Source organism: Pteronotus mesoamericanus, unplaced genomic scaffold (genome assembly GCF_021234165.1).
Source record: "Pteronotus mesoamericanus isolate MK-2021 breed Mesoamerican mustached bat unplaced genomic scaffold, CSHL_Meso_final contig_2, whole genome shotgun sequence".
In the NCBI taxonomy this organism is placed as follows: Eukaryota; Metazoa; Chordata; class Mammalia; order Chiroptera; family Mormoopidae; genus Pteronotus; species Pteronotus mesoamericanus.
In genome coordinates, this window is record NW_026555084.1 from 10,134,379 (window position 1) to 10,149,415 (window position 15,037).

Sequence of the window (15,037 nt, forward strand, 5' to 3'; positions counted from 1 at the left end):
TGAAGTACAAACTTGAAAACTTGTACTTTAATGCCTATATATGTTTTGATATGAAATCCTATAAACTTACTTAACACTTACACTTGCAATCAAGAGCTACATTTTCTTATTGCCTCATTTGGCCTATCACAGTGTACCTTGTAGTCCAAAACGCAGAGTATCAATGACCATAGGCATCAGAAGGCTTTGGAGTTAAAAACCAAATTACTGAACCCCAAATCCTTATGGGAGAATATGGAATCACCATTTTAAACAAGCATTCCATTTCTGCAGCCAGAAATCTGTGAACCACTGCTGTGATGAAAGGTATGTTCTGGCTTATGCAGACACACACACACACAATTGGACTCATATACTGCATTTGTATGAGAAAAAAGTAAAAAAACTAGGTCTAGGGAGTTGAGACCTTTATTTTTCTTCTCAAAGAGATTTTATCAATTGCTGAACATGAGCCACATCTTCTATTCATGTGAGTTAAGAACAGGAAGGAAAAACATGGTGTGGACAGATGGGGTATCAATTGGTGAGGGATGAGACCAGCCGTTGCTCTTTCAAAAATACATTTTCTTCTTGGCTGTAAATTCTGCAATGCACGACCAGGCACTGGAACATGGGCTGTCTCTTAATTCTTAATAGAGCCAAATAACTTTTCCTCTAAAATATGAAACGAGGACAAGAGGCAATGTGAGTTCTCTCACCACCTGCCCCCACCCTCTCCCCCCTTCAGAGGCCAACAGCTTGGCAACATGAAATTACTGCTGTGGCTCTCTGGGCACCTCACCCATCCCATCTCCACTGCCATCACCAGGTGGAGGAGCTATGAGGACTCTGTTGACACCTGCCACCAGTAACCCCAAGGGGAGTGTTGACCCCTCTGCTCTCCAATTCTTATGTCATTGTTTTGCTTATACAAACGTTACCTCAGCACCTTTTTCAGGAAGACCAACAGGAGACAAGGTGACTTTTAAAACAATTATTTAAAGGACATGGAGTGAATGTTTCTCCCTCCTAGTTCACTCATTCTCCTATTTTCTTCTTCTCATATATACATATAACTCTTCTTAGAAAGAGATTAAGTGGCCTTGCAAACAATGACCCTGGCAAGAGGACGATGGTCATGCTGATTAACTCCACGAAATCAATCTATGGAATGTTTAAGGACATCCAAACTACTCATTTGTTCAGCCAAGGTTGCCAACTTGGAGGGTGACACAAAGCCGAGTTTTCCCTAGAATTCCTGAATTCAGAGACATCCTGCAGGCATTGACCTATATTTATCTCCAGGTCTGCCAAAGATGAATGCCAAGTAGATGGGTGGGAAAGGTGAGATTTAAGGTCACTGGATCCTCTAGTTAAGAACAAGCGTGCCAGAGTAAATTTTGGACTCATCCTCTATCACAGGTGGAAAGAGCTTGGCAGGTTTTTCTAAGTCTTGTGCCACAATCTAAAAATGATTCATTTGGCAAGGCATAAAATGGTTTTCACTTTATAAAAATAGTGCCATGATTTCTTTTTAAAAATGCATTTCTATCAAAGGAATCATGTTCTAACACTGCATAAAAGGTGTCCCACTTAGAGAACAAGATTCCTCACCCCATCCATGCCTTCCTTCCCTGTTCCCCTCCCAACCAGAGTCACGTCACTCCTGGGACACTGTTCTTCGTGGAAGGGACGCTACTTAAGGCCGGAAGACTTGCGGGGCCTTCCATGGTTAAGTACAGCAGAAAAGCAAAGCAAAGGGTCAGCTGTCCTCATCTAGGATCGCTGGGTGTTCCTTCCAGAAAGCATCCCCGATGATATCACAGTGCAAGGCGACTGGCTTAGTCCTGGTTCGGGTCACTGCCACCTTTTTCCCCTCCATTTCTGCTGGCAGCTTAACTTCTTTTGTCACAGCTTCTTCCACCTACAGTTAAGTTAAAATATTGACATTGTTAACTGAAGAGTGGGCTTGGGAGAGAAGGGGGAGATGTGAGGGAGGTTTGCTTTTTTACTCTATGTACTTCCAACATATATATATATTTATCAGGAGATACACAGATACACATATATCTCAACATACATGAATTTCTTTATAATTAAAAATACTTTTAAAAAGTTATGTTCCTATATTCTAAAAGAACATCTTAGGAACAGGGGAGAGATTTCTTCTTCCTGTTAGCAATAACTATAGAATTTTTTAAAAAAAGTAACTGCAGAATTAATGGCAGTTTTGCTTTCCCACCAGCATTAAGGAGTATCCAAACAACAAATGAGCTTTAAAAATACTAATAAAAGAGCTGAAGCTGCTAGTGGAATGACTGACTAACTCTCAAGGTTCCTCTTAATACTTGAAAACATTCATTTTAGAAAAACTACTTTGGATGGAAGGAAATAAATTTAGAGAAATCGTTATGACCAGGAGGTGGTTTAGAGAGAAAATAATGGTAGAATGAAGGGTTTAGGTAAATGTACAGACTCACTGCAGAATATTAAGATACGTATGAATGTCTGGGGAATCTTGTGAATTTTCTCCAAGTGTCAGAACCCTTGTATCAACCTCTCTTAGGGCCTCACATTACAGGTGTCACAGGATGGATGGATGATTTAATGGTATTATCCCGTGTAGGAGGAAGTATTCTTTAAATGTTCTATGAATGCAACAATCCTTATACCTGTTAACCCTTTAACAGGGTTTTATTTGATGTGAGGAGAGCTTATGACACAGAAAAATAAGTGTCACAGTTCTAAAATCCTGTGATTCTAGTCACAGGAAGGATTCAAGACCACAAAGTTCACTGACAAACTGATACAACGAGCATGGACTGACCAAAAAAAAAAAAAAAAAAAAAAAAAAAAAAGAGGCATGGCAACAGTAATCTATAGCTTCCCGTTTCGGGAAGGATCTAATTTGTGTTAGTAACTGCAGGCAAGACAAAGTTGGGATGGGCAGAGACGCTCTCCTTTCCTGACCCCCATTTCTGCTGGGACACAAGAGCATTACCTTTTGCCATATCAACACAGTCCCTTTCCTATACATCAGCGGCTCATTATTGTAGTTGATGTTGAACTGAGAAAACAAAATCTCATTCTTGTCTGCTGCGAGGGTTCCCTGAGGAAATAAAAACAGATATACAAAGCTGTATATGTCTTACCTCTCCTCTAACCCTACTATTCCACCCTTTACCTAAACTTCCACAAATCAAGGAGTGGAAGTGTTTTATCAAACATCTTTTGATACTGAGGAATTTGCATTTTAACAGCACTTTCAATCTCTGGACATATAAATTCATAAAATTCTCTTCTGCTCACCACTGTACTGTGTACCTGAAACTAACACAGAATAATACTGAATGTGAAAAAATTCTCTTCGGTAGCGGGCACTGGCTTCACAAGTCATGACCGCGATGGGGGGACAGAAATTAACAGTGAGATCTCTGTGCTGCACTAGATACTCCATGTACAGTTTCTTATTTGACCCTTGTAACCATCTCCATTTTAGAGATGAGGACTCTGAAGATGAGAAAGTTTATATAAATTGCCCAAGACTACAGGTTGCTCTTATTCTTCTAAGAAGAATCAAAATATAAACTCGGCTCTTCCAAGTTGGAGAGACCTATTAGTATTCCTGTTACCGCTACACAGGGTCCGGCAGAGGTAATACCTGGTTGAGTGTGGCCGGTAGGGAAATAATATGGGTATAATAATTTATAGTTTTAATTTGAACATTTCACCTAAAATGATGTCATGTGTTGTGCTTGAGTGTGATATTGTTATGTTACAGAATTACATGCTTATGATTTTGTAATAAAGGATTCTGTAATAAAATCAAGGTGCTCTTTGGGCCAGACCCTGTAAATAAATCTTCATCATCATCGTTAGTAATGGCAACCATTTACTGAATAATATAAAGGACCAAACATTGTATTAGGAGCTGTTATGACACATCATTCCTTATCCTACAAGTAGCATTGTCATTTATAATAAAAACCAGTGTTTATTAAGTTCTAACGATGTGCTTTGTACTATCTGATGTGTTTTACATGTATCACATCATTTAATTCTCACCATAAACCTATGGGGAAGGAACTATTGCTTCCTACATTTTACCTATAAAAAACTAAGTCAGAGAGGATACAATCAAACCAAAACATGATGGGAGTACAACTACTTGACTCTCAGAGCCTAGAATCTTCACAACACATTGGGGTCGTAGACCCGAGAAATGACGGGTGCCCGGCAGGGACTGGCAATGAGGGAAGAGGCAGGGGGACTGACGGAAAAAGAAGAGCACACGCCCTGTCCGAGGAGGGCAGTCCAGGCTCAGCTCCAGCCAAGCGCTCCCCCGTGGGAACGCAGAGCCAGTGTCGCTGCTTCCACTTTCCAGGGGAGGACCCTGAGGCTCAGGGAGTAGTAGTAACCCACATAGCATCACAGAACACGCAAGCGAGCAAGCAACAGAGCTGCTATGGGAATGATTTTTATATGCTTTCAAAATAAAGCTGTAGACAAAGCTTTAAAAGAATGCAAAATATCATGGGAGAGCCTACAGTTAAGGATTAACACAGGAAGACCTTTATACCTGTAATCTCTCTTCGGCTTGTACCGGTGTTAGTCCAGACTGCTGTACGAGTGCCCAGAAAACTGTATTATAGAGATTATTGATATGACCTGCCAGGAAAATAAAATAGCACTGTTTGTACATATGCAATCTTTATTCGGTATTCCTGCTTCCAAGAATACTAGTGCCCCACCTCTATTCTCCTTCAAGGAAAGAGCTGTCAGAGGTATTTAGTGACCCTCCCAAACCCATACACAGGAAACACGGGGGCAAGCGGGCAACCAGAAACAAACTTATTTCCTAACAGTTTTTTATTCTGTCATTTCAGTTATGCTTTGCACCAATCTGTTAGCTTGTGCATTGAGCTTAGGAATACTTTCCAAATTACGTACTTTACACTGCTCCCACCGCTTTTCCAGTTCTTCTGGCAAATCAAGTTACAGCAAATGAGAAAGTCTCACAAACATGTCATCACAGTCATGTAGGCGGGAGTCACGACTCAAACTCACTGAGTAGGTGACCCCCCCCCACCCCCCCGCCCAGAGAGGGAACAGGGACTGGTAGAGACTGTGGCGCCAGTGGCTCCTGTGAGTGTGTATGTAAAGGCAGCAGCCACTGCAGAGGTTCTATGCAACAGTAAGTGGGATATAGACCTTCTACTGCCAGATCCCCTGATTTAAAAAAAAAAAAAAAAAAAAAAAAAAAAGCTGGAAATAGTATTTACCTGAAATCTCCCCATTTTTCAATTACTCTAAACTAATTAAAAAATTTAAAAAATATATTTCACTCCAAACAAAATACATGTGAGCCAAACCTGTACCAGATTACCACCTCTAACACCTGGAATCGGTGGTTTAATTGCATCTGCTCAATTCCTTTCACTTACAATCTGCTTGCCGCCAGCTGAGGTAGTCCTTCAAGGTCTGGTTGGTAGGATATACCACAACTCTTCCATCAAAGCCTGGGGGATACAGAAGGGGCTGGTCCTCAAAGTAATCCCGCCAATAAAACACATAGCTGGAGGCGAACTGGGAGGCCACGTGAGTCATGAACTTACTTCCAAGTGTACGGCACAGTGGGTGGAGCAAGAAAAGAGAAAATACAGGACATTAACTCAATGCCAAGATAGGGCCTGCGGGTGCAACAGAGAGATTATACTAATTGGCCAGCAAACCTAGAGATAAAAGTATGAGGGGCCCAGAAAACTATGTTAGCATTTCAGTTATATATTTGAAATGTAGCCTGCCTCTCCTCCTAGTCCTATAAATAATTTACTAATACCAATTTTTTCTCTATAGGATGTAATATGAATTTATGGTTCAAGGGGTTATTTTTTTTTTTTAAGTCTTGAAAGGAGAGGAACCATTGTTTTAAAAAAAGAATACCAATTTATTACATGATTTATTTCCTGCAAGAGTTTGAAAATATTCAAAGATGAGATTTGTCTGTTTTGTACTGAAATCCTCCTTTATTAAAAGTTTGAGCAATGCTGCAATGCCTGTATAGACTGTCACTGGCTAAGGCCAACCTATGAATCATTAGTATTATATTCCATGGTCTATTTTTTCAGGTCTTAACGTTCAATGCCAAATCAGTCTAGAAGCGAAGGTGATGGGGAATGGAGCGGAAAGAATCAGATAAAGGGATATGGAATATATCCCTCTTTTGCTCAGATACCAGATCAAAGTATAACAGTCCAAACAGGAATATACAAACATTCTGCAGTTGCAAATACTGCAGACGTCACCTGTGGTCTGCGAGTCTGTGTTTAAGATAAGCAGAAACCAGATGCTGACAGGAAATATTCTAGTGAGGCTGGGCTATGGAATTACCTGGCTCTTCTTTTAAACCATTTGCTTTTCCGCTTGAACACAAAGCTGTACTCATCACTCTGTCCATATGCAATCACAATATCCTCTAGTTCTTCCATGACAGTCTGAGCACATTTGGTCATTAGGTGGAGAGCACGGTTGTCGTTAGGTTTTGCAAAGTTGTGCTTCTCAGAAAACCTTCATAAGAGAAAGAGGGCAAAGGGCATGAACGCAGGAGAGCTTGTCATTAACACTGCAGATCAAAGAGGCTCTTCAAAGAGGAATGTACTGTAATAGTGCTGGGAGTCCAAACATTCCACCAGCCGCAACCTAATCCATTACCTTAAGAATGAAGGTTTTTCTTGTCCTGGCCAACTGAGAAAAGGGGTCATAATTGTTAAACCCCGATTCCGTTTTCTATAAAATGGGGAGAGAGACTATTTCCTTTATAGAACTGTCCTGATGATTTGGGAAAGATAACAAATGAAATTATGCCTGGCTCCTTAGAAGTGTTCAATAAATGTTTGTTACAATAATCGATATTAAAATAGCACTTTAAAAAAACTATATTCCCATCTGTTACCCTTCTGCCTTTTTTTCCCTCCTGAGCCCAGTCCATGTGGCCTGTTACTGACAATGAAACAAGAACATAGTGTAAAGCGTTGCCCACAGCAAGGCCTAAGTGGGCCTCTGAAGAGTCAGCACTCTAACAAAATAGCTGGGCAACTGGCTGAAGAGCTGAAGTACCGTGACGGAACGTGACTTTTTTCCACAAGGTTCTTGCCACCATGTCTCTGCTCACAGTTACCTCTCTTCTCACCGGGGGGGGGCACCCTGTCGCCTTTAACTACCCGGACCGGCTCGCGCCCAAGAGTGTCACAGCCAGCAAGAATTATGCTCAATGCCGCGCGCTCATTGGCTGCCACGTTACTCCGGTGACCATGAATCTGGGTCTGCGATCGGGTCTGACTTCCCCGGAAGTGCAGGCGGCCGCGCGGCCCAGAGCCCATTCACTCACCGATGGAAATTCCTGCCGTCCAGCCGTACCACCACCCAACAGTAGGGCAGGCAGGTGTCGTCTGTTTCGAATTCCCGCACGTACTCGAACTTGCTCTTCGCCATGGTCACCCCCAATTTCAGGCACCGTTTCAAAGTGACGGAAGTAGAAGCCAAGCAATCGCGAATCTTTACGTTGCAAGCCACCCACATTGCCCCCCCCCAACCCCGCCACGCGGAAAGTAAAGGAAGGACCGAAGAGCCCGCCCCGGAAGTTCCCATGTCTCTTTGTGGCCGCTCTAGCCTTAGAGGAGGTCGGCATCTTTCTCGCCTCTCCTTGTAGTCCTCCATCCACTTCCGAGGCTGGAAGGAGTGTTCCAATGTCCTTCCAATGTCCTCTTGATACGCGGTTGCTGGCCTTTTTCCTGTCCTACAAGTCATCGTGACGAAATTTTTAAAAATTTCGAAGTTTGAAGTGTTGTGATTTTTTCTTTCTAAATAGCATTAATTTGTTGTAGAAAATGTAAAATGTACAGCCTTGGCTGGTGTGGCTCAGTGGATTGAGCACCAGCCTGCCAATGGAAGGGTAGCTGGTTCCATTCCCAGTCAGGGTACATGCCTGCCTGGGTTGCGGGACAGGTCCCCGGATGCCGGCGAGTGAGAAGCAACGGATCTCTCCCTACACATTGCTGTTTCTCTCCTCTTTCTTCCTCCCTTCCCCCGTCTCTCTCTCAAAAGAAAAAAAAAGTAAATAAAGATAAAATGTGTATTATTTTAAAAAAGTAAAATATAAAGACATAATTAAGAAAATTAACACTTTATATCTCCCCTCTCCATGTCAAAATATTGACACGTCCTTTCAGTCTCTTTTCTCTTTGTAGAAGTGTGTTTTATACAGGGAATACCCAAAACTGTAATCATACACATACAATTTTTAATGCTTTTCCACTCACCTTGTGTATTTGCAAATGTCATTAAATATTCAAAGAAAATGGACTCACTCCATATTATTATTAACTTGGTCAACATTTTCACAATTAAATAATCAAAGACCCAATGTTTTATATCTTGTTGCTGGTAGACAGATAATACAATAGCAACAATAAAAACCTATTATTTGTATTATGCTTTATGATTTATAAGTATCTCTTGAATTCATTACTTACATTATTGGTTTTATCCTCAAAAAAATTATTCAAACAATAGAAAAGGATGTATGGTGAAAAGTAAGTCTCTTGCTAATTCCTAACTCCCTACTGTAGGCAATTACTATTTCCAGTTTCTTATATGTCCATCCAGGGAGAGAGACATACATAGATGATATAGATAAATACATATTAGCCGTGTGTGTATGTATATATGTATCAGAGCAACAGATGTTTACTTCCTTCCCTCCCTGCACATCCCTTTTCCACCACCTGCCTTGAGCACCTATGCCACACCTGCACCCAGGACAAGCAGCGGCAGGTGGGGGAGCCTTCAGGGGAGGCAAAAAGGGAGGACTGCTTCCTCACTTGCCAGCTAGGAAGCTGCAGAGTGTTCCTGGTGCTGCCACTCTAGGAGGGCACCAGGAGAGTCACTGAAAGATCCCGATAGGTGTCATCTCTCCTGCTCCCTTCAAGTTTGGGGATGTGTGTGAATGTAGACACCACTGACTATGTCACACTTGGACGTTTCTGGAGCAGTCTAAGCCAGTAGCTGAGAGCAGCATCAATGTAACATGCCGAGGAAAGGACAGGGATACCTCACTGCAGTTCTCTCTGGCCTTTGAGGCCTGGAAAAGATCATCACCAATCCCATAAGAAGGAACTCAGAAGTTACTGGAGGAGGGAGGAGCTGGGAGTTGCCTATAAAGTCACCTTCCTGAAGAGGGTCTGGAGAAAGAGCTGGAAGAGCCCAAGGGAGCTATGGCTACTCCTCTACAAGGCATCATAGGAAGATCCAGCTGATTCTAAGAACGGCCTCAGGACAACCATGTACCATGCCAAAGCAGGAAGAGAGAAGACTTTCCACCACCAGGCTGAAGACCAATTACATAAGGAGCCTCTGCCTCACCTGTACCCCAGCCCACCCCTCAATGGGATGGGAATTAAGCCTTGAAAAAAGGGGGATGATTCAGAGGATCTCAGAGCCGGACCATGCCTCCCACCTCCATTCCAGGTTGTTGGAGTGAGTGCAGAGTAGAACAGCAGACCCAGGGCCTCCTGCTCCAGGGCCTGTTAGTGTATGCCTAGTCTGTTCTGGGGCTGGGGAGCATGAAGGAGGTAACAATGCTGTTACTAAAAGACAAATACTATATGATTCCAGAGACTCGATGAAGTGCTTAGAGTAATCAGAGCCATAGAATGATGGTCATCAGTGAGTAAGGGGAGTGGGGAAAGGTGAATTGTTGTTTAATGGGTGTAGAATTTCAATTTTGGAAAAGATTAGAAGAGTTCTAGAGATTGGTTGCACAACAATATGAATGTACTCTACACTACTGAACTATACACTTAAACTGGTTAAAATGGTAGGTCCTGGCCAGGTAGTTCAGTTGGTTAGCACATTGCCTCCATGAACCAAGGTTGTGGATTGGATTCCCAGTCAGGGCACATGCAAGAAGCAACCAATGAGTACATAAATAAGTGCACAAATCGATGTTTCTCTCTCTTTTTCTCTCCCTCCTTCCTCTCTCTCTAAAATTAATAAATTTAAAAAAATGGTTAAGATGGTCAATTGTATGTTATATGTATTTTACACAATTAAAAATACAAAAAATCCTGTGCACAACAGATATTTGTGACCTAACTGGATACTGACCTCTATTTTAAAAACATTTCTATTACTTAGGAGGTCACTTACTCACTGAGGCTGACAGAAAGATAAGTAATTGCCTTTGGTATGGAAGTCATATTTCAATTTGTCTTCCCTGATGCTGACTCATTTCATTTGTACTAAGAGCTGCATTATGTAAATGAAATTCATGGTGGACGGGGTAAGAAGAAGGACTAATTTGTCTCTAAAGTCTCCTTCCCCCCTCTAAATCACTCTAATCAAATTTCTGGCTGGAAGTAATATGCAGTATTGCTTCCAGGAATGGACTGCCTCGTTCTGCCATGGTTTCGAAATTGTCGTTCTGCCTGCCCAGCATTCCTTTTCCTGTCTTCTGGCAATGGCACCCCAACTGTCCTTTCCCCACCCTCAGATCATTTGCTTCACATGAGGATAACACCATCTCACTTTTGCTCTGAGGTGAGCACGTGACCAAGACCACTGTAGTGTCTCGGTGTGAATTACAAAAAGGCCCCCCTCTCCAGGAGACATAGTAGTGCATCAGTCAAAGAACTGGTGAGTACTCCTGAATTGGATTCCAGCCCCTCTTTGTCCTCTTTGAAGAGAACACTTGCACAAATAATTGACCTCACCAATAACCTAGACTTGGCCAGTCTGGTCCAAAAACGTGCATCTGGTACAAGCTAGGTCAATGAGACAGTCTGGATACTCTACTAGAATGACTGGGAGAAAACAGCCTCTCTCCCTATTAGAATTGCTGCACTGGTGGCCACATTGCAATCAGTTTGGCTTATGCAAAGGAAGAAAATCTGAGAGATGGGAAAAAATATTTCTGATGACACTGAGCATCAGCCTGGAGCCCGCATTCCTCCTAGACTCTTACAATTTCCAGGGGGGCAGGGACCTTGCTTAATGTTTCAGAGCTCTCTCTCCCATGCCTAGAACAGTGCCTGGCACATGGGAAGCAATCAACAAATGTTAGTTGATAAATTATCACAATAAATTCCTTTTTTGTATATCAGATTGGGTTTGTAGAAGGCTCAGTCCATTGGGGTAAAAATAATTAATAATTTCATTTTCCCCAATAACTGTTTTCTCACGTCCTCCTTTCCTGCTGGTTAGCAATTCCCATAAGGAATCCTGGCCAGATCCCATACCTCCCCAGTTAGTAAAATGTATTAATGTTGGCATTCAAATGTCAGCAGGAGGACTATACTCCCCTGAAGCAGGCAACTTTCTCCCACAGCCCTATTCCTGCCTGTATCAACACAGAGTAGAAGGTTGATATATATAACACATCTGGTTCTGGCTTTTTTAAAACAAGTTTTTCAGGGCCTAAACCTGTAGGGTCTCTTTGAACTTAGAAGTGGGTTACTTCATGTCTTAGGTTCTCAGTTTTGGGCCTTAGGTGTAACTTCAAAACAACAGGAAAAATCCCACTCCACATCTTGTTTATTGGGTTTGAGTTGGATTAAAAGCAATTCACATAGAGGAGATGAATTTGACATTATGGATAAATTCAGGAATGAGAGTACATATGCAAGGTAGATTGAGCGACAAAAGACATGTGAAGACCCACAAAGAGATGGAAGATTGACCTGGTTATGCTGTGAAGGGTGAAGAAAACCTGGAGGCAGCTAGCCAACTGCGAACCTACATCAATATTTCAGATATGCAGTGCTGATTAAGAGGAAGAGATAGATGAAAAGAAGAGAAATAAAATGTTTCGAGGTCCTAAATCACTAAAAGCTTTAATCCTTTTTAGGAAAGGAAAGGCATTAAGAGATCTTGAAATAATATCAATATTACCATTGATACAGAGACAGCATCATTCCCACCACATAACTAACTAGAAGTTATCTATAAGGCTACATATTGAGTACCCCATAATAATTTGGCCCTGAATGTGCCATAGTTGGTAGCAAAATTGATACAGACAGATGGAGTTCAATTTTTTTTCCACTGGCTAGACTGATTTATTGAAGAAGGAATTTGAAATCTTCATGTCCATATTAAAGTATAATCTGGAATGTGAAGTGATTTTCTGTGTAGCTTATACTGTTACTAATTTTTAAGCAATAAATATTAGAGTTAAAAGAAAATTTATTAATTTTTGAGTAATTTGCTTGGTGTGAATTATTTCCTAATTCAAATTCAAAGACCAGAGCAGAACCAATTTTTATAAACAAGCAAAACAAGAAAATCAGGGGAGCTGGAAGTTAGTTCTTTGAAAAGATCTATGCAATTGATGAAATTTTAACACAGTGACCAAGGATAAAAGGGAAAAGATAAAAATGACCAAAATTAGTAATGAAAGAGGAAACATCCTGAACCCTACTGAAATTAAAAGGATTATAATGGAATGTTATGAACAACCTCATGCCAACAATTTGACAACTCTTGAAATGGGCAAATTGGTAGACAGAAATGATAAAGCTGACTCAGGAAGAAATATTAAATCTGAATAGACCTTTATCAAAGACATTAAATTAATTAATTTAGATATTAAAAAATCTTCCTACAAAGAAAAGTCCACCCTAGATGACTTACTTTATTGGTGAATTTTATCAACACTTAAAGAATTAATAATACTGATCAAACATAAACCCTTTCAAAAGTAACAGAGAAAGGAACATTTTCAAGCTCATTTTACAGTGATACCAAAGCTGCAGACAAGGACATCACAAGAAGCTACAGACCAATGCCCTTCATGAATGTAAATGCTAAAATTCATAAAGGAATAGCAATTGGATCCAGTAATGTATAGAACAGAATATACATCATGACCAAGTGGATGCAAGTTAGCATAACATCTGAATATCAATTAATGTAATGCACATACAAATAGAATAAAGCAGGGCTCAGAAAATTAGGGACCACTAGCCAAATCTGGCATGTTTTTGTTTTTGTAAATTGTTTTACTGAAACACAATCATACCCATTCATTTACATATTGTCTATTATTTGCTTTCATGCTACAACAGAGTTGATTGGTTGCAACAGAGATCATAGAGCTCACAAAACCAAAAAAATATTTATTATATGGACCTTTCTTGAAAATGTTGTTGACCCTTGGAACAAAGTAGAAAGCCATATAATAGTCTCAACAGATGTAGAAAAAGTATTTGATAAAATACAATAAACATACATGATCACGTTCTCCAAAAATCAGGAGTAGAAGGAAATTTCTACATAAAACCTACAACTATCATCAAACTTAAAGATCAAAGATAATGCTTTCCCCTAACATTGGATACAAAACAAGTATGTCCACCCTCACCATTTCTATTCAACAGTGAACTACCTAGGGTAATAAGGCAATGAAAATATACAACAAATAGAAAATGAAGAAAACAATTACATTTACAACAGCATCAAAAATATTAAGGAATAAATTTAACAAAAGAAGTACGGAGCTGTTCACTGGGAATTATGAAACTGTTAAGAAAAAGATGATATTCTAGAACTGGATTGTAATGATGATTACTTCAACTTTATAAATTTATTAAAATTCACTGAATTTTACATTTAGTTGTATAAATCAAACTTCAATGAAGCTGTTTTTTTATTTTAAAAATTGCTTTCTTCCAGAAACACACGTCTCATATACTGTTTGCATTGCTGTCGCAGAGGCTTGTTGTATCACTTTTTTTGAATTTCTAATTCAGGTTGAATTAACTAGCCTTGCACAAAATCAACACTAACTTCATTTATTTCTCTGCCTCTTTTATCAGCCTTTGTTTATGCCCATACTTGGCTTTATTCGTTAAACCCTGGTTCAGCTAGATTAATAAAATATTCATAATAATTCTAAAATAATATTTGCCTTTTCACTATAATCTCTCATGAATGTACAATGAAGCTTTCTAGTGCCTATATGACATGTGAATCACAACAGGTTGAAAGCAGAAGCAGACATGAGAATACAACTGTTTGTTTTTTTTAATTTAAGCCAGACATTAGGTTTACGACGCCACTCTCCTGATTTTTGGGAGAACAGTTTTATCATGAAACTATGTTATGGTAACATGTAATGGGTTTAGTATTGATATCCTAATTGATAATTAAGTATTTTTAAAAAGTCCTCAGTTTTTATTTATAATACAGCAAATATTGATAGATAAAACCACATAAATAAAAGTTCTTTGTACTCTTCAATCATTTGTGTGTAAAAGTTTCTGGATAATAGGAGAACTCAAGAGTTAAAGATTTTATACGGCAATACATAAAAAAGATCATATACCATGATCAAGTGGGATTTATTCCAGGAATGCAAGGCTGGTAACAACATTCAAAAATCAATAAATGTGATTCACCACATAAAGAGTTAAAGATTTTAGCTGTAGTATTTTGATAAACTTAAGTGATAAACGCATGTGGAAAGCTGTTATTCCAGGAACTGCAATGCATGACCTAAGTGACTCCAGAAGGTTGACAAGCAATTCATCCTTTGTGCCCCAAGGGGTCTGAGACATCATGTTCCAGGGAGGAAATGCTGGTGCTGCAGGTAAAGAATTGTTGATCATCAGATAAAAAAATACTGGTAAAATTGCTGGGGACTGCAACTCTTTCCATTACCTATTACCTATTACCTATCCTTTTTTTCTCCTTATCAAACAGTTGGCTTGAGGTAAGATGTTATGACGAATTTTAGGGTACGTAACCCACCATATTCTCAGAATGTCAGCATCTGAATAAAGTACCCATTAAGATTCAATCCCTGTCTACTTATTGGTTCTGGTAGAGACAGAGAGCACAAACACCAACTTTTTTTCCGGCTTCACTGGGATAGAAAAGTTTGAGAGCCACTACCCTTGTGTACCGGCCAGGTGTAAGAATTCCTGTTTGCTACATTTGACAACAGAGATTAGAAAGAGAGCTGCGACAGCCCTGACCGCTGTCGCTCAGTTGGTTAGGCATC

The 15,037-nt window shown here is 40.1% G+C and overlaps 1 protein-coding gene across 2 annotated transcripts; it reads right to left on the reverse strand.

The window, feature by feature from the left end:
• Positions 1 to 453: 453 nt before the first annotated feature.
• THG1L (tRNA-histidine guanylyltransferase 1 like) lies at positions 454 to 7,572 on the reverse strand. 2 transcript variants are annotated; one of them, XM_054567891.1, is made up of 6 exons: positions 7,367 to 7,572; positions 6,370 to 6,546; positions 5,424 to 5,593; positions 4,559 to 4,647; positions 2,981 to 3,088; positions 454 to 1,903 (listed from the first exon to the last, which is right to left on the reverse strand). In XM_054567891.1, exons 1-6 carry the CDS (start codon positions 7,555 to 7,557, stop codon positions 1,742 to 1,744), a joined length of 897 nt encoding a protein of 298 aa, XP_054423866.1. In that variant the 5' UTR covers positions 7,558 to 7,572; the 3' UTR covers positions 454 to 1,741. The 2 variants fall into 2 exon arrangements, with proteins under 2 accessions (XP_054423866.1, XP_054423867.1); XM_054567892.1 differs by lacking the exon at positions 7,367 to 7,572 and having other exon boundaries at positions 5,424 to 5,498; positions 6,370 to 6,436.
• Between the last annotated feature and the right edge of the window lie 7,465 nt (positions 7,573 to 15,037).